Source organism: Cyprinus carpio, chromosome A3, assembly GCF_018340385.1.
Source record: "Cyprinus carpio isolate SPL01 chromosome A3, ASM1834038v1, whole genome shotgun sequence".
NCBI classification, from domain to species: domain Eukaryota; kingdom Metazoa; phylum Chordata; class Actinopteri; order Cypriniformes; family Cyprinidae; genus Cyprinus; species Cyprinus carpio.
Window position 1 is genome coordinate 7,169,138 of NC_056574.1, and position 21,109 is coordinate 7,190,246.

General features: G+C 36.4%; 1 protein-coding gene across 2 annotated transcripts in view; it reads right to left on the reverse strand.

The window, feature by feature from the left end:
* Window positions 1-3,655: 3,655 nt before the first annotated feature.
* LOC109104446 (protein shisa-6-like) overlaps window positions 3,656-21,109 on the reverse strand; it is a 95,810-nt gene continuing 78,356 nt past the window's right edge. The window contains exons 6-9 of one of the 2 annotated variants that reach the window (XM_042716833.1): window positions 12,559-12,621; window positions 10,752-10,772; window positions 10,320-10,445; window positions 3,656-6,392 (exon numbers count right to left, since the gene is read on the reverse strand). In XM_042716833.1, coding sequence (XP_042572767.1) covers window positions 5,764-6,392; window positions 10,320-10,445; window positions 10,752-10,772; window positions 12,559-12,621 — 839 coding nt within the window. In that variant the 3' untranslated portion in view covers window positions 3,656-5,763. The remainder of the gene's footprint in view (window positions 6,393-10,319; window positions 10,446-10,751; window positions 10,773-12,558; window positions 12,622-21,109) is intronic. The other variant, XM_042716841.1, reaches the window with a different exon arrangement.

Below are 21,109 nucleotides of genomic sequence, written 5' to 3' on the forward strand. Positions count from 1 at the left end.
TATGTGTCAGCAGAGCTGCATCTAATAGCTTTGTTCAAAAACACAAGGAAATTATAACATTATAGTCGATGCAACTTACTCAAATCTGTTTCTGTTTGCAGTCTGAAGAGCAAAAACTCAAAACCAATCCAAACAGCACCCATATGTGGTATAAATGCAATTAAAATTGAATTTTGTGAATGTGTTTCAGATCCGATTTGCATTTTGGGGGGACATGGCCGTCTGCATTCACTCACAAGTGATAAAACATGAATGTGTAAACAAATTAATACTTGTCAAGAACCAAATGCTATTAAAATGGCTTTGTTAAATTAAAACAGAGCACACCATTACCTGGTTTAAGACAAACTGCAAGGATGACAGTTCATTCCGCGCATAAACACATTTATTGTACATGAGCAATATCACACGAGTGCCCATGTAATATTGCTTTATATCAGAATGGCTGCGTTCATACAACAGTTCGAAACCACAATTGTAAATAAGTATAAATAAGAAATAACCACGGAGTGTCTTAAAAAAACATTTTGTATGTGGATTGCGGAACTACTTCCTTCAGCTACGGATTCAAATCTCAGTTTGACAGTTTAACAGCTGAGCTCAAGATCCGTTACTAATTCGACAACGTCACTTTAGAACTTTAGTAACGAAGGAATGTATATTCACAATAAAACATTAGTTTGAATGTCCGCTGAGGAAAGCGATATCTTTGTCGTACTATCTTTCATCTGTTAAGGGTGATTTCCGATGACAGCGCTGCTCAGTGTATTTGTTGGCTGAGTGTGGTGTTAAAAGTGAAAATAACTTTTAAAACACATACTTTTTCTTGAGACTAAATACTATCCTGTAACCCTACTATTCATATAAAATACAATTCATAAAAAAATATTTAATAAACAACAACAATGGCCATCATAAAAGTTGCAAGGCAATTCAGTCAAAAGTACGAAGGCAGCGCTCTGATATACAGCATTAAGTTACATATAAAGTTATGAGACTTTGCCCTCAGCCACAACTCTTTGCTCTGGAACAACTAATAGATTAATGAGACCAAAGACTGCCCATTAGGTTAACCCAAAACTAATTATATCTCATGCTTAATCACTATTGGATCATCAGAGCTGGCGGCAAATTCCAGAAGATCTGGCCAAAATAATGCTGCTCTCGGCAGGTTCATGAGCACTGAATGGCCGCTGATGCCCTGGTGCTTACATCTCCAAAAACATTGAAGCAAATTTTCAAATAGATGGTATCTTAATTAACAAACTGCATATTTGAAGTCTAAACAAGTACATTCTCAACAAAAAAACTATTAAAGCTACATTGTGTGACACAAGAACGGTATTATTTATAAATTTGTGGTGGATTTGGGCATCCGCCATGACACTCGCTGTGAGAAATGCTGCAAGCAGACTGATATAAATGGTGAAACGGCTCCTGTGTGATATTGGGCAAATATCTCATAGGTGGAAAGACCTCTCAGGACCAGATACATATAGCTACACGCTATGAAAATTTCCACCTTCAGCTTAAAAACTTTTATTATATATAATCTTATTAAACAAGGATGCATTAAACTGTTGAAAGTGACAGTAAAGACATTACTGATATTGATAATAATCAGAAATGTTTCATTAAAAGGATTTCTGAAGGATCATGTGATACATGATCATGTGAATAATGATGCTGAAAATTCAGCTTTGATCACAGCAATAAATTACATTTTACAATATATATTTACATAGAAAACAGTTATTTTAATTGAATATACGCAGCTTTGCTGAGCAGAAGACATTCTTTCAAAAACATTCATTATTCTAGGTGGAGTTTTACAGAGACTGTCTCTTTTCTCTTCACTAATTTGCAAAAAAAAAAAAAAAAGAGCAAATAATTCAAATGTCATAGGGACAAAAATACTTTAGAATAAAAACAATACAAATAAGAGTTAAGGTTGGTAGGGAATAATAAAGGTTGTACTCAGTACTCAGTAGTTGTGCTTATAGGTCAGACCGTGGTGGTCTCATGATGGACATGACCAGAGGCAAGATTTCCAGTTCTCCATCCTCTCTTTCCACACTGACAGCTACTCTATCATGGGTCTGACAGGTGAGTCAATATTACAGAAACTAGTGTTGATATCCAGATATTGACCACACTGAATAAGGTCCGATTTCATCACTTAATGGCTGTGTGGACAGTCAAGACTAAAGATTGCAAAAAATCCAGTGACTGTTGGTAGACAAATCTGCTCACAAATAGCTGGATGACGCAATCTTACTGATTCTAATAGTAAAGGAGCAACAGCCGCAGTCCTTCAAGTTAACGGCCAATCAAAGGAGGATCTTTCCAGCTGCTGGAAATCATTGAAATACGTCTACGAATCCTGCTGTTGAAGATTAAAAAGTAAAGAAGCTGTCAGAGTATCTCTTCCCAGCAGCACAGTTACGCAGAAACACAGCCAGGTCATAAATAAATCACAAACACAGAAAAACATCAGCTACAAGGACTGAAAACACAAATACATGCAGTGATATCATTGACAGCTTTTGTAAAACCACATGGAAACTGAGAAGCGGTTGCCTGGAATAAAAGGAAAACAGAAGAAAGCGATTAATAATCTAATTCTGACTGGCTATAAAAATTAATAGTGTAATAATAATTTTATTTATTATGCAAGTATGTTTATTATTTATTTATTTATTTATTTTTTTTATTTTTATTTTTTTTTTGTGGTAATCAATATTATTCTACAAATTCTGTCAACAGACATTTTAAGCTTTATAACAACCAAACAAATAAACTAAATTATTTTCTGTAGTTCTAAGCTTCTTGAATGAATAAATAAATAAATAAGCATGCATACCATTCTTTTTGTAATCAATATTATTCTACTAATGCTGTTACATTTCTAATGTCTAATTTTTTATGCTTTATAACAACTAAACAAATAAATTAAGAAATAATTTTCTGTAGTGTCAAGATTTTTAAATAAATAAATAAATAAATAAATAAATAAATAGTTGAAATTATTTTCTGTGGTTTAAAATAAATAAGCAAATCAATATTATGCTACAAATGATGTTGATAAGATCTAAACTTGAAAAAATCTGTGCAATTGCTTTTAAACAAACTAACAAACAAATTGTTTATTTTATTTTTTTATTTAAATTTTTTGTAATCAATATGCTACAATTGCCACTGATAAAGTTTAACTTGCACTGAACCCCAAAATTTCCTTTAATACCCGTGTAAATGCAGTCTATTCTATCATCACCAATTTTCTGGTCATATGTTTTTTTTTTTTTTTTTGTTTGTTTTTTTTTTTCTCTGGTCATTTAAATTTTTAACGCCACTTTTAATCCAACATTTCCTAAACTGAAAGACAGTTGTCAAAGTTCAAGTTAGGGGATCTGTGGGTGACCTTCAGCAAATCATACATTTCATTAAAACTTTATTTCTTAAGAACCAACACAATGAAAACAGCACAAATTCCCTTTAGTGTTGTGCCACACTATTGCAGACCATCATCGCCGTGGCAAAGCATCATGGGAAATCCTCAATGGACTGATAGTGAGTATTATAGAGATAATCAATCATGAAAGCAAATGGAAAGATGATTCCTATTTAAAACTAGCAGACAATACGTACGAATGGCTGAATCAACCAAATTTATTCACCATTAGTCTACAAGTACAGATTAAAAAACACACACACACAAACGTTACTGTACACATTTGGGTCATATATACTTCGGGTGGGTTGATTATGCTAGAAAATGTCCGAATAGAACCAATGAAAATGTAAAAAGCAACCCATAACCCACAAAGCCAACTCACTGTTTAACTGCAGCTAACTGAGCATATTTACAATCACCTACACCGAATGAAACACTGCCACAGGTGCACTAAAAACTCAATGACTGGCGTATCGTAGAGGAAACCCAGAAACCAAACAGAGATAACCCAGCTAACAAAGATACGCTCTAAGAATTTTGCTAACATTGCCTTCAAGTTATAAAAAATTTATTTCTGAACAATCTCTTTTATGTCCAGTTTTTAATGTTTAAAATGTTGTTTCCTGGTAATATGAATGGTAAGGGAACATTCCATTTTGTCATTTTGAATATTACTTTAGAATATTCTCTGAACATTCTTAAACAAATAGCATCATTTAAAAAATGTTAGATACACATCCAACTAAAACGTTTCATTTGATCATTTTGCAAACATTAATTCTGAATGCTCTCCAACATTCCAAAGAAACATTTGAAAAACGTCCAACTAAAATGTTTCAGAAAACATTCCAAAAAGTTTCAGGAACAATCGTTCCATGATCAATGAATAAATAATGTGTTTTTGTGCTAATGCTTTGAGAACATTATTAATTAAAATGTTTTATTAACATTAAGGCTAATTATTAATGTCCACATGAAGCCAGAGCTTACCCTATCTGATCTTTTCCCCCTCATCTCAAGAAATATCTGCGTCCACACGAAACCACGAAACCGACACAAAACGATGTTATATACATGCCAGACCAGTATGTGGCGCTTTAGTTCTGCCACAGAGATACACTAAAAATGGAGAAGACGACTTGGACCATGCACATAAACCTTTTGCGTGGTATACAAAAGAACATGGAACAATACATTAATTAATCTGCATTAATGTTAGTTAATAAAAAGAAAATTGTTCAGTGTTTGTTCATGTTTTTGTTTCTGTTACGTGACGTAGCGGTGTCTGACTAGGGGCGAGACGTGGGTTGATGACATCATCGTTTCAGAAAATATACGGATTCGCTGTCAACACGAAAATGCAAGGCCGTTTTCAAAATTAATCCACTCTGGAACCCGGATTCAAAAAATATCAGTTTCACTCTCCCAAAATGTCGGATCCATGTGGACGAAACACCTAAACAATACAAAATTTATGCGTATACAGCTAAACACATCTCCATGTGGACAGGGCCTAAGTACAACTATAAAATTTAGTTGATAGTGCTTAATTTGAAAAACGTTAAGGGGACATTGTTCCCTTTTAAAATGTTACTTTTGATATTCAAAAGTAACATTTCAAAAATGGTATAGGAACATCCAACTAAAATGTTTTAGGAACAAACATTTCATGATAATGTGTAAATAATTTTTATATATATATATATATATATATATTTCACCAGATAACTTTGAACGAATGTTCTATTAATGTTACAAGTAGAACATTTGCTCATAAATTTTTCAGAATGTTAGCTAAAGTTCTAAAATTGATCACTGTTAGCTGGGAATGAGACAAAGGAAAGAAAAACGACGTCAGTCATTTATTGTGCTTTTAAACCCTTTCCCCACTTCGGTATCGAAACGGGACTTGTTTTGAGAAGAGGCACTAGCTAAAGTGCTTACATCAGTTTATATTCAACCGCTATCGCTATTGTTTAGGACTCAAGTTAGAAATCATAAATCTATATAGGTTCTGATTCACTGTACGTATAAAGTCAGTGCAGGTTTCGCAGCAGTTCTGGAAAAATAGTTTCAGGTTTCTAGTCCAGCATCCACGTATGAAGCCCTTGCGTTTGCTCTACGTGTGAGAAGAAAGTCTGGATCCTTCCCAAGCCGACCCGGAACTGAAGGAGTGGAAAGCTTGCGCAGGAAGCAGGACTGGGTCAAGGAGGGATGCTTGAAAATAAAACCTGTCGAAGTGGGACACCGCTGCAAATTCCTCCAGCTGGATTGTTTGTTGACATCATTCACTCTCCCGTCTCGCTCTCTCAGACAGTTACTTCAGTCTTGCTGGCGGTTCTGTACTGATGATGTTGATGTCCAGGTATATACTGCAGATGGTCCACCGTATGCATGCGGCGGTTGGCGAATGCCTGCCTTTTGTTGCCCACCTGTGCGCTGTTCACAGTCAGTGTGTTGTAGGACTCGTTGTTGCTGCTGCTGGGGTGGGAATGCATCTTCATCATTTTGTAGTGCCGGTCCATGACCGGTGTGGTTGGCACGAACATGTCCGTATGTGACAGCGCCCGCGACATGGCCTTCTCCCGGAAACTGGAGCGCCGCAAGGACAGCATCTTATCCGGCGACAGCAGTGGGTCCTGGGAGTGCAGTCGGTCAGCCGACAGCAGCTGCTCCTCTGAGAGGATGCGTCCATGGTACGGGGACAGACCACCGGCGCCGCCGCTGTATGACGACAGGCCGTAGTCCCGGTGCGGTTTGGAGTGAACAGGCGAGAGTACGTGGTCCTGGGACATTGCACGCTGCACGCGTTTGGGCTTCTGGCGCTGCATGGGTGGATCCACGTTCAGCTTGATCATGTGTGTCTGCAGGTTGCCGCCGCGAGGCATCGGATCGGGTAAATGGTGCTTTCGGATGTAGTACTCGTCGTCCTTGCCACCTGAGAAAGAGAGAGCAGACCCATGTGGTTACCGGAAAACTAAAACTACTGTTATGATTTATTAAAGACAATAAATATTAATACTAAAATAAGATTTAAAAAATGTTATCTTATTTTTTCAGTTAGTTGCCAAGGAAACACTTGTCATTTTTCTTTACTTTAAAACTTAAAATAAGTCTATATATATTAAAACTTATTTTACGTTTTAAAGTAAAGAAAAATGAAGCCAGTGTTATTTGGTAAATAAATACTATTATACTATATTAAGTATACCAAAATAACACTGGCTTAGAGTCACATAAGCAGAAAACAAACACAGAACAAAGTCTGACTGATAAGAGCTAAAGTCTGTCCTGAGTGGAATTGAGTTTGAAAAAAAAAAGAAAGAAAAAAACTAAAAAGTGCAACGGATGCCAAAGCTATAAGTCCAGCAGAAACTATTTTGCTGATGTTAAAATGTGGCACTAAATTGTGTTTTTATGTCTTTGTTTCCTCACTTTCTCAGTTTTTATCGCTCTGGTAATCTTTTTCTTGTTTTTCTCAACAATGGCACAGGAAACACAAAGTTGGAGTTGCTGCTGCTATGATGAGTCTCTCCGGATCAGGGATATGTGTGTGTGTGTGTGTGTGTGTGTGTGTGTGTGTGTGTGTGTGTGTGTGTGTGTGTGTGTGTGTGTGTGTGTGTGTGTGTGTGTGTTTATGTGGGATGTGTAGAGTTTGTTGAGGAGCAGATGAACTCAAGAACAGGGCATTTCTTCTGAGATGCTGCTCTAGTCTTTTTAGACTCAAGAAAGGTTCATTCATCACACTAAAGATTAAGTACATTAACTAAAACTTGTCTAAAAACTAAATAAATAAATCAGTAAATAAGAACTTTCTTTACTAGCTTGTAGTGTAACTAACTACTTTTCTAAAAGCTGTAACTGATGACAAGCTCCAGTTTTTAAGTAGCTTCCCCAAAATCGACGACATCATTTCCTTTCTGAGCAGCAGTGGACAGAGACTGCAGCTGCAGATGAATGTGTTTGTGAGCGTTCAGTATGAGACCAGCTATCGATTCTCCACTGAACTGTTTATCTCAGAGCTAATGAAGACAGGATCCGATAGCTGGCCGGCTGGTGTAGTTCAGATTTACCATCACCGACAGCACAGGCTTCTGGCAGACACCGCGGCCCAACACGATGTGAGGGCATAACATTAGACGTGAAAAGGTCAGGCAAACTGCCTACGGGCCAACGGTCACTCCGGACCCCAGAGCTCAATTATCTGCTCAGATACGACAGCTTCAGGTCAGCGTGCAGTAATGCAATCTAATGCCACAGATGCCCAATATGAGCTACCGGCCATCATACCGGGACGAAGTGCACTGGACGTCCCATCACAAGAGGAGGATGAATGCTAATCTCTCATGTCAGCTACAATATGAGCAACCTTTTTACTGTCTTTCTCTTATTTATCATGCTAAATAACCGTCTTTATTGCTCTCTCAATCTTTGAGAAATCATTAACAGATGACCTATAAAAGCCAGTCACCCCCCCCCCCCCCCAAATAATAAATGCTGTGTGAAGTTTTTTATAGTTGAAGCTAATTTTGCATATTAATAATATATTAAAAATAAATAAATATCAGTCAATAATATATCTTAGCAAGATGATAGTTTTTATATATGATATAATGCAATGTGATACAATGATGACTGAGAGATGAACAAATAAACATTCCTCTGAAGTCTGATGATCATATTTGATCATATTTCATATTTTAACATGATTTTTATAAAATCTGATGTTTGAATAATCAAGTCCAGTACGTTTACTTTAAAAAAATCAGTAAAGATACACATCAAAATGACACGTGAAGCGTGAACTGAAGATGGATGTTTGTACAATTATATTAAAGCACTTTTTACTTGCTAAAACTATAAATCAGATGACAGAAGGCATGCAGCAGATTGTGTGCGACAGGTTTTTCAGCAGTTTCATCATGTTTATTATTTAGAGACCTTAGAAATGTGTTTATCAAATATGATACAGTAGGAATTATAGAGTTAAACCTCTAAGAATTTCATATTCTCTTTCTCTCCCTGCTTTGTGACCCGTCTCCCTGTTAAAAACCTGACTAGTTGTTCTCCATTACTGGTCATTACTCACAGCAGATGGAGCCCTTAATTACTCAAACAGCACTACAAACTGGCCTTTGATTTAAGACACCAGAAGCACCATTATTTTACATCAACAGCAAAGAAAATCAACATTAACTAAAACACGTCTATGTCTATTTATGTCTGTCTACAGAAATGTCTGATTTTTATAGTCTGTAAGTCATGGCAAGTTTATTTCTTGCCCTTAATTCATGGTAAGATCGGTTTCCATTTGAGAACTTCATTATTAATTCCTCTTGGTTTTCAATCTTATAATTTTCTTCATTCTGTGTTGAATGTCACTGATTTAAGAGCTGCAGTGTCATCCATCTGATCTTAATAGCTCTGGAATATGTTAACGCGGCATGTCAATACTTTCATGTTTCATTTATCCTGCCCTTTGCATTTAATGAAAGCCAGTCGGCTGGTTATTTTTCATTTAGCAGGTGCTTTTATCCACAGTGCATGTGTTATAGTCGCAGTCCCTGTGGGGATGAGCGTCCTGCGCAAGGGCACTGAAGTGACAGCAGATCACACAAACTTTCTAATTTAAGAAATTTAAACCTACAACCTTTGGATTGCACACTGAGATCTTGTGATGTTTGCTGCTGTCAGAATATGTTTTTCAAGTCTCTTCTGCTCAACAAGCCTGCATATTTTTTATTAAAAATACAGTAAAACTGTAATATTACGAAATAGTATTTGTTGCAATTTAAACTGTTTTCTATTTCAATATTTGTTAAAATGTGATTTATTCCTATGATCTTTCAGCATCGTTACTCCAGTCTTCAGTGTCACATGATCCTTCAGAAATCACTCTAATATGCTGATTTGCTGCTAAAGAAACATTTCTGATTATGATCAATGCTGAAAACAGTTTTCATTGGATTTTTCAGGATTCTTTGATGAATAGAAAGTTCAAAAGAACAGCATTTATTTGAAATAGATTTTTTTTTTATGTGACTAGAACTGTCACTTTTGATTAAGTTAATGCATCTGTCCCAAGATCATATTATTTTTTTTCTAGCTCTATTCTCTTGCTGTATGATAATTATTGTATCTCTTTTTATTTCTCCCTCTCCAGAGGAAAGAAACAGCAACTTCTGAGCAGCAAAATATTGCAGATTGCAGCCCATATAAAACAGAAATACTACAACAAATGTTCTACCTGAACATATATGCATGAATGATCATGCAATATTTACACTAGATTCTTTGAAAAAGTATCCAATTAGACAATTTGTATAAATATACATTTTGTATACTCACTGTCTAACTTTTAATGTAACAAAACATTTATGCATGTATAATGTTACATAAGATTTCAAATAAATGCTGTTCATTGAACTTTCTATTCATCATCCTGAAAATTGTGTATCATGGTTTCCAAACAGAAGCAAAAATGTATTTTCAGGACTGAAAATAATGAGAACCATTATTAATAGTTGAGAACCAAATATAATTGATAATATCCTAGCAGCAAATCAGCATATTCAAATGATTTCTGAAGGATCATGTGACACTGAAGACTGGAGTAATGATGCTGAAAATTCAGCTTTGACCACAGGAATAAATTACACTTTAACATATATTAAAATATTTTTTTTTAATAAGATTTCACAGTTTTACTGTTTTTCAAACAAATACATATCGTCTTGTGAATTGGTTTCATATGATTCTTGTATAATTTTTCATGTAAATTCTGCACATAAATGTATGAAAAGTATGAATCTCTCTCTCTCGTCTCTCATATAGGATGGACAATAATGAAGGGAGGAGTATGTACTTAAGTCCGCTTTCATGGCCATCTCGTAGGACGGTGGGAGGTGCGTGAGGTTCTGGAAGGACCGGGAGAAGGACAGGTCATACGGCTCTGTCTGGGATGTCAGGATATTGTTCAGTCTTGGCTTCTCTGCAGGGCGGAAAGGGAAAAAATGAGAGGTAGAGAGAGAGAGAGACAAAGATGAAACACATCCCATACAAGAGAAAGCGGTTCCAGCACTTGACTTAAGAGTGTTTAGATATTTGCACTGGACAACAAGACAAAAATACTAAGAAAATCATTTTTTGCAGTGTAGAGACCAACAAAGAGATTGTAGACATGTAGAGATAAGCACAGAGAGACTGCACAAAAACACACAGAGAGAGAGAGAACCTACATTCACAGACATCAAAGAAATGAGAAATTATACACATGTACAACATGTGTACTGCTTACCGTAGTATTCTATTCGGTGTCCTAACAAACCCAAGTGAGAAAAACAAAATCAGTAACTTTATTTTGCATGCTTTTGATTCACGGTGTCACATATTGCAGAGTCATTCCGTGTCAAATCAACTACATTTTAGAAACTTCCCTGGCTAAAATTTTTGATTTTGTTAATATTTTAAGAAGAAAGACAAGCAGCCATTTGGTTTTCGACCATTGAAAATGGGTTAAATTTAACATTTTGCACATGGAGATACATTGAGATCACCATATCTATGGGATCAAACCATATAGGCCCTTAAAAATGATGATTCCATAAGTAAAGTTTGTTAAGAACTAAAATCTAAAAGTTTATTAAGATATCTTTGATACTGCTTTGGAAAAATATATATATATATTTTTTGGCTCTTAGACAGTTACATTCTACGTATGTAGCTGTTTTGACAGAAGGAAATGTAATTTATATTTGTTCAGACATTCCTCTTTAAAAGAAAAAAAACAAAACACACAAAAAAACTATCAGCCCTATGCAAATGGCCACGTTAGGTTTTTGACATATTAAAACATGTAGAATTTACTCCTGTAGCCACATTGAGATCCCCATATCTCTGGAAAAGAACCATACTGGACCTTAAAAATGAAGATTACAAAATAAATATTTGTTAAGAATTGAAATCTAAAAGGATATTAAGATATCTTTATTACTTCTTGAGTTACAGGCATGCAAACTTTGGGAAAAACAACATGAAAAGTGCCGTTTCCCCATTTTTGAACCGTCACCATTGACATATAATGCAAAAAAAGATTACTAAAGTCGACAGATTTAACTAATAGATGTACTAATCTTTGTGTAAAAGCAACACAATGATGCTGCCATCTTTCTGAAATAATTTTTTCTCAATGTAATTTGGCTCCAAATCTCAGGTAAAACCTGTCATTTTTACCTGTCAACTCTATAAAATAGTGGATAAGTCAGTAAATGTTCATCCATGACATTTAATATTTTGGTTTCCTTTTAATTCATGTATTTCTTTCACAAGAAGAAAAGAAAAAAAAAAGATCAAAATCAAAATTTTAGACAGGGACCTCTGGTGGAGTTGACACAGAATATTATTAATGCAGTGAGCTGATATTAACTGGTTTCAGTGATATCTAGCACACAATGAGCTTGATTTCATTAAATGTGAATAAACTAATGGTAATGCCGTTCCACCACGAGAGATGTGACCAATTGTGTGCTGTGCTTGCAGTCTGAAAAGCTTTTTTCACACAAAATCAAATTTGGGAAGACTAGATATAGTCAGAACAATTACAACTGTGGCTTTTCAATAACATTGGCAAACTGTGCAGATCCGATTAGCATACTGTTTTGTTACACAATCCTCCCTGCTAGCGGGGCCATTTACAAGCTAAACTTTTAATTTCCTGTCAAGAGGCTGTTTTTTGTCAAAACCCTGCTTTTTTTTTAATCCCAATCAAATTTTGGGTGAAAGGCGTCTCTGATCTCGAGGGCCGACGGGGAGTTAAGCATCTTCAGTAATGGAGATTATCAGCACTCATCTGATGAGGCTAATTATGAAAATCTTTTCTAGAGATAAAATCTAGCTCCACTAATGACTCCAGTCTGATATTATACACCACGTTCTTCACACTTCAAACCATCTGGATGTGGAAGACGCTGATAGTATCGAGATGTCGTCATAAATCAATTGAACTCTGAGATGCTTTAGAGCATCATTTCATGAGCAGCATTTTCATACTGCAGACAAAATGAACGATTGGGATTTACTGGAAACAAAGATATCGAACAACTCACCGATTTTGGGTGTGTGTGACCCAGTGAGATCCAGATGGCTGGTATAGTCGTGTGGATGGTTACCTGTCAAAAGAAAATCAAGGAAAAACTAGTGTGGTTTAATGTATTCCATACTAATTAATCAACGTGACAGAGTCCGTGCCATTTTTACGCAAAATCCTTTTAAAGACTCGCCTTTCTCAACATTTTTTCAGACTGGCAGATGTTTCTGGAAGGCAATGTGTCTTTGTTTACAATTGAAAACATCTGTACAATCCCTGAAGGATGAGCAGAAATCCCCCCGAGACATATCAAGAACACGCACAGAAAAGTTTTAGAGAGCAAAACTAGATCAAATCAACAAGTACACTGTAATAAACGCAGCTTTAAGCCTTCAAACAAATAAAGAAAAACTAATAAAAGCAATATTGCTCTATTCCTGCTAGACATCAGCGTTTACTCTTGAAACTGAATTTAAAGGGGTCATATGATACAATTTCAAGTTTTCCTTTCTCTTTGGAGTGTTACAAGCTGTTCGTGAATAGATAAGATCCCTAAAGTTGCAAGGACTAAAGTTTCAAATCCAAAGAGATATTCTTTTGAAAGGAGTAAAATTATTTCCTTATGAAATTAATTCCTTGTGAAGCCAATAAACTCAGGAACTCACACAAAACAGATGCCATGCCACAAAACCATAAAACAATAAAACTGATCTGGAGAAGAAATGCTTCAAAGAGAACAAAAGACACCTCTCCCCTTGTTCATTTACAACCCCCTTCTCCCCCTGCCCTCTCTGCCTCTCCCTCTTTTCCCCCAAAAGGTTTCACTTAAAGTTCATCAAGAATATGCATATCCCACATGTATCTTGTGAACCTGTTGTTTTTCCCCTTCATGTTTGGTGTCGTTTTAAAAGTCTCTGTGCGATTGATAAAACTTTTCTCAATTTCACAGTAGTCACTTGTATTATTGGATATATTGAAAGCTTTTTTAGAATTGTGTTCTGCTGAGGAAGGGGTGTGTGCCCTTTAGGGAATGTTTCCCCTATCTCCAGCCAGGTGCAACCCTAGGGTCACGAGAACCTAACAAACCAAAAGGTATTTTGTGTTTTTACAACTGATTTGAAGATTTTTTTGTTCTTCTTATTTGGGTATATAAGGGAAGTGACAAAACAATACGGGGCGATTCTGTAGCCAGAAAGCCCACAGTATGGACGGTGTCTACACACTATATACTATGTATTCTCCTGAAGTCAGGTATGCATCCTTTACTCTTAGATTTATCTTTGAGAATTTGATGTCTTGTATTGATTTACATATACATTTACATTTAATCATTTAGCAGACGCTTTTATCCAAAGGGACTTACAAATGAGAACAATAAAAGCAATCAGATCAACAAGAGAAAAACAACGGTATACAAGTGATATGACAAGTCTCAGTTAGTCTAGTACAGAACACGTAGCCAGGATTTTTTTTTTCTTTTTTTTTTTTTAAGAATATGATAGACAAGAAAAGGTAAGTACTAGTATTAGTTGGTTAAGTGCAAGCGAAAAAGATGAGTCTTTAGATGTTTTTTGAAAATGAGTAAAGACTCAGCTGTTCGAATTGAGATCGGGAGGTCATTCCACCAGCTGGGCGCAGTCCAGGAAAAAGTCAGTGAGAGTGATTTTGAACCTCTTTGGGATGGCACCACAAGGCCTCATTCACTTGCAGAGCGCAAACTTCTGGAGGGCGCATAAGATAGAACTAATGAGCTTAGGTATGTTGGCGCCGTGCAAGTGGTCGTCTTGAAGGCAAGCATCAGTACCTTGAATTTGATGCGAGCGGCTACTGGTAGCCAGTGTAACCTGATGAGGAGAGGAGTAACGTGAGCTGTTTTTGGCTCATTGAAGCCAACCCTCGCTGCTGCATTCAGGATCAGTTGTAGAGACTAGATGGTACATGCAGGAAGGCCCGCCAAGAGAGCATTGCAATAGTCCAGTCTGGAGAGAACAAAAGCTTGGACAAGAAGTTGGGTGGCTTGCTCTGACAGGAAGGGTCTAATCTTCCTAATGTTGTATAGGGCAAATCTGCAGGACTGGGTCATTTTAGCAATATGGTCTGTGAAGCTTAACTGATGATCCATCACAACTCCTAGGTTTCTGGTTGTCCTGGAAGGAGTTATGGTTGACGAACCCAGCTGTATAGAGAAGTTGTGATGAAGCGATGGGTTAGCTGGAACCACCAGCAGTTCAGTCTTAGTAAGGTTGAGCTGAAGGTGATGGTCATTCATCCAGATAGAAATGTCACTCAGACAGGCTGAAATGTGAGCAACTACCGTTGGGTCATCTGGTTGGAATGAGAAGTAGAGTTGAGTGTCATCAGCGTAGCAGTGATAGGAAAAGCCATGCTTCTGAATTACAGATCTTAATGACGTCATGTAGATGGAGAAGAGAAGCGGTCCAAGTACTGAGCCTTGAGGAACCCCAGTAGCAAGTTGTTGTGACTTAGAAACTTCACCCCTCCAAAACACCATGAAGGATCTATCAGAAAGGTAGGAGTTAAACCACTGGAGTGCGGTTCCAGAGATGCCCATCTTTCTGAGGGTGGACAGTAGAATCTGGTGATTAACTGTGTCAAAAGCAGCAGACAGGTCCAGCAAAATGAGTACTGAGGATTTTGAAGCTGGCTCTTGCCAGTCGCAGGGCTTCAGTAACCGAGAGCTGGGCAATCTCAGTTGAGTGGCCGCTTTTGAAGCCAGATTGGTTGCTGTCCGGGAGGTTGTTCTGTACAAGAAACATAGAGAGCTGGTTGAACACAGCTCGTTCAAGTGTCTTTGCAATGAATGGAAGAAGGGATACTGGTCTGTAGTTTTCTAGAAGTGGATTTAGATTTGGTTTCTTCAGCAGTGGGCTTACCCGAGCCTGCTTAAATGCTGAGGGAAATGTTCCAGAGTGAAGAGAGGAGTTGATAATGTGAGTAAGTGAAGGTACTGTATGACTGAAGAAGAAATCGCTTGAAGGAGGTGAGTGGGGATCGGATAAAGTGGGCAAGTAGTAGGATGACTGGACAGGATAAGTTTGGAAACATCCGTCTCTGAGAGTGGAGAGAAGGAGGAGAGAGAGTGTGCATTAGTCGTTGTGAAGTTATCCTCAGTCACTGATGGTTCTTGTCTTATTTGTGAAGAAAACTGTCGTCAGCTGTAAGAGTTGATGGAGGAGGAGGTGGAGGCGGATTAAGAAGAGAAGAGAAGAGAAAAGAAGGTTTTGAAGAGTGTCCGAGCATCACAACAGTTGTTAATTTTTTGTAAATCTTTGAATTGACTATGTAATTGGCATAATATATGTTTACCTGACTGATAATAAATTGTTACATTTGACTTATTCTGATCTCTTCTGAAGAACATTAATTAAGTAGATTAATGTGTAGTGGTATTTCCGCAAATTTGCGTTTAGGACAGATCATACTGAAGCACCAATGGATGAACCATGGGGAACACCATTAGGGGCTTCAGATTTCTGACTGTTGCTGATTTTGCTGAGTTTAGCTCTGTGTTTATATGTGGTTAATGAGATTTTTGTTATTTTTGTTATGGGTGTTGCAAGGTGTAGCTCACTTAAAGGTATTATAACCACTCTGCATCCTCTGAGTAAGTTCGGAACTGACGACTTTGTGTCTGTGGGTTCACTAAAATCGTCTGAGTGTAATTCCTGTGCGATATCTGGTCCCTAATGAACGAATAATTGAAAGTATGGGATTTCCAGAATACTCAACTATCTAAATTAATAAACAATCGATATCTGTGATCAGTTTTTGGTTAGAAATATTGCCTAAATTTAATGCTCACGTAAAATTGGAGTCAGATTGAACACGGAGCTAGATTAAAATTCAAACTAAATCCTGATAAATTCAGAAGCGCAAGTAAAAGACCGAATACGCATTAAACCTTCGACTAGGCCACTGGATTATGCTTTTTGGGCTGGCGGGTGGATTTATACACTTTATAAAAGTTAAGACTCATCCAAGGCCTCCTAAAACACCTTGTTTAAACGCCCCCCACGTCAACGTCACTGTGTGGGAAGATTTGCATAACACCGCCCAAATGTTCACGCAAAGAAGATTTTCGCTGTAGTATTGTTGCTGCTGCCACAAGTCATGGAGCAATGCGTAATGGATGCGTGGATGCAATGCAATGCATAAAAACACAGTATAAATCATTATAATCAGTAATATGTCCCCACTGGACGTAAAAAATGCCTCGTTTATAATAAGGTTTATTGTTTTTGTCTTGACACGGCGGGAGACGGAATCACAGTATGTTAAGGGGCGTATCATTACCGTCACACACTTGAGGCATTCAGCCAATCACCCCTTTAAACTATATGATCTCAGGGATACAGGGTTCATGCAAGGACTGCCTGAAAACAACTAGATTTTTACATTTTCTGAGGAATAATTGAATGTTGCTTACATTACTTGTAAAACGTTTTCGAAAGGAGTATCTTCTGCTCACCAAGGCTTAATTTATTAAATTAAAAATAGTAAAAAAAAAAAAAGAAAACAGTAAATTTGTGAATTATTATTACAACTTAAAAATCTATTTAAATATATTTTAAAATGTATTTTATTTCTGTGATCAAAGCTGAATTTTCAGCATCATTACTCCAGTCTTCAGTGTCATGTGATCCTTCAGAAATCAGTCTGATATGCGTATTTGCTGCTCAAGAAACATTTCTGATTATTATCAATGTTGAAAACAGTTGTGCTGCTTCATAAACTGTGATACAGGTAAGATTAAAATTAATAATAATATTTTTATTCAGCAAGGATGCATTAAATTGATCAAAAGTGACAGTAAATACGCTTATAATGTTACAAAAGATTTTTATTTCCAATAAATGCAGTTCTTTTGAAATTTCTATTCATCAAAATATCCAGAACAAAAACTTCACAATTTCTGCAAAAAATATTAAGCAGCAAAATAACAAATCATTAATAATAACTGATAATAATTGAGCAGCAAATACGCATATTAGAATGATTTCTGAAGGATCATGTGACTGGAGTAATGATGCTGAACATTCAGGTTTGGTCACAGGAATAAATTACATCTTACAATATATTCATATAGTAAACATTCAAATATTCAAAAAGTAATTGTAATAATAATAAATAATAAAATACAAGTAAATAAAATGTAATAATACTGTATTTCACAATATTACTGTATTTTTGAACAAATTATTGCGGCCTTGGTGAACAAAAGAGACTTCTTTCATAAGCATTAAAAAAAATTATAATTATTCCAAAGTGTTTGTGCTGCAGAATGGGTTACAAATTTCAATACTTTGGTTTGTTTTGCTCATTTCATTTACTCTAAGTACAAGTCAAAGCAACAGTCATTGACCTAGCAGCTGTGTTGTAATTGTAAATCAATTGATATTCATATTTACTAAGTGTCTTAATGTTCAGAGGGTTGGAATCACGCTTATGAATTTCCAAAGGCATGTCTTGGGGTTTTATATAACGCTCTTGCATTCAGTAGACAAATAAAAGCTGCGTTAAATGCGACCCCGGGACACTTCAGTGTCATTTACACAATTATATCCCATTAGCAAATGACACCAGCATGAAAACCCGGTGTTTATATGTGATTAACATCAGCGCGTTCGACCGGCTTCAGTTTCCCTACAATGCAGACGCAAATCAACACTGACACGTTATCTGTTTACAACGATCTTAGTGCGAAATAAGCTTGTAAACAACAACGTGCGCATGATTTCGCTCTAAAACAAAGGTTTACTTCTCTCTCTGGACGTCCCGACACACAGAGAAGAGAAACATGCTGTGCTTGGTGCTTTGTTGGCTCTCTTCTGGTGTGTAGATTTGAGGGCCAAAGCAAAACAGACAAGCACAGATGATTAGTTGCACATCCACAGCAAAAAACAGTCCAATTACACAAAGCAGCGCTGTAAGCTAAACCGTAGGACCACTAGCTGTTGTCCCGCTTAACCGGCCCGCTTTGATCAAGGGACCAATTATCCCATCTTCACTTCGCCGTGTAAATTTACTTGTTTGGTGCTTTCAGTCAGGAAACAGCTTTCCTCAGCTTCACACGGACACAACCGAAACCCGCTTTTCATTAGGAATGACAGTGAAGAGGGAGTTTGAAGAAGAAATATCACTGCTGCGGTTACAAAAAAGCTTTGCATGATGCCTGAAAACAGTTTCCTGAATGCAGAGTTTGTTAAAACCCTTGGAGTGTGTTTTGTGTTTCATCGCAGGTACATGCAGAGATGGGATCAATTAGCTTCAAATGGCGATCCGAAGCAACTTCAGCTCAACGTTGACAGAACACCACCACACGCTGTCAACCAACAGCAATCCCTCTTTTTTTTTTTAGGCCTTTCAGGGTTTCTGGATAACACAGATCAATGAAGAACAACAGGGACTGTCCACTTGATTTTGGAAGTATTTTTTCCCACTGTTTTTATATATATTCATTTAAAAAATATTTTCAATAAAGAGTTTTAAACACTGAAACACACCAACCAGCTCTGTGATAAATCTCAACTTCTTAAAGCAAACAGACTAGGAAAACTATAAAACTGTGAACAACAATCCAATGAAGAATTGCAAATAATCAAATAATAATAATAATAAAAAAGCTTCAACTGGAAGCGATTGACTTTTAGCCATTACAAAGTTATGAAACTGCATATTTTCATTGCAAAATACTGCCGTACATAAACGCTACTGGTCAAAAGTTTGAAATACTTAACATTTTTAATACTTTTATTCAGCAAATATGCATTTAATTAATCAAAAACTACAGTAAATACATTTATTATTTCACAAAATATTTCTATTTCAAATAAATGTTGTTCTTTTGAACTTTCTATTCATCAAAGTATACTAAAAAAAAAAAAAAAAAAAAAATGTGTCTCAGTTTCCACAAAAATATGAAGCAGCACAGCACTGATAATAATCAGAAATGTTTCTTGAGCAGCAAATCAGTATATCAGAATGATTTTTGAAGATCATGTGACACTGAAGACTGCAGTAATGATGCTGAAAATTCAGCTTTGATCACAGAAATAAATTACATTTTACAATATATGTGCACATAGAATACAGTTATTTTAAATTGTAATAATATCTCACATATTACTGTTTTTACTGTATTTTTGACCAAATAAATGCAGCCTTAGTGAGCAGAAGAGACTTCGTATCATAAAAAAATCGTATTTATTTCAAACGTTCGACTGGTGTATCAGTTCCTGAATTGAAATTTAATTAAAAACTCCTCTTTTAATTCAATGTATTGTTCTATGTGCTTTGGCATATTTAATTCTGATTCACATTAACGAATCTGAGAATATGCCAATTAAACCAACCAACCAACCAACCAAACAAATAAATAAATAGAAGAATATATCCTCACTTAACTGCCTTACAACTTATGGTATGTCTGTTTATAAAAAAAAAATATTGTTAATATCACAAAAAATCTCGTCTCAATTTTTGATTTCTGAATAAATTAATCATGGCTCATGATTTTTGAGCATTCAGTGCATGATGACACATCCTAGAACGATGTCATAGGGCCCAGCAAAACACAGACAAAAAAAGACTGGTGCACTTTTAGATGAAGAGTTCCCCTCCACCAGACATCAATTACAAAATGCTGCTCTTATACGTGACTTGCACTATGCCTTTAAGTGATGCATTCTCTGAATTTACATTTTTTGATGAAGTTTCCCAGACCTGGTGTCAAAACGAAATGTCAAAGAGCCCCTCAAGTGCTGGAAGTTATTTCTACATCCTGTTGTCTCCTAAACAGTGGGAGTTTGCTGACAGAGGTCACGACCCTCACCCTCCGAGTCAGTTATGTGAGACGTACACCACCATAGGTCAAATTCACAGGGTGTGAATTCATTATTAATTCATGCTGAGAAACGTGAATTAGCATTTTAATTTCAAGACTTTTTACAGCAGAATCACGACTGCAGAAGAGGACTGACAGACATTTTAGCTGCAAATGCATTTTTTTAAATACTGCTTAAAGGAATAGTTCACCCAAAAATGAAAATTTGCTGAAAATGCACTCAACCCTCAGGCCATCCAAAATGTAGATGAGTTTGTTTCTTCATCAGATTTGGAGACATGTAGCATTGCATCACTTGCTCACCAATGGATCCTCTGCAGTGAATGGGTGCCGTCAGAATTAGAGTCCAAACAGCTGATAAAAACATCACAATAATCCACAAGTAATCCACACCACTCCAGTCCATCAATTAATGTCTTCAGAAATGAAAAGCTGCATGTCTGTACGAAACAAATCCGACAGAGAGCTGACTCTCATTCTGACGGCACCCATTTACTGCAGAGGATCCATTGCTGAGCAAGGTATGTAATGCTACATTTCTCCAAAGCTGTTCTGATAAGGAAACTAGCACATCTAAATCTTGGATGGAGTCATTTTTTCAGCAAACTTTCATTTTTTTGGAAAACTATTCCTCTAAGCAAGTTTGCAAACCTGTATTTTCACAAAAGGAGATGCTGTTCTTTTCCAAATGCAGTCAAACTCCAGA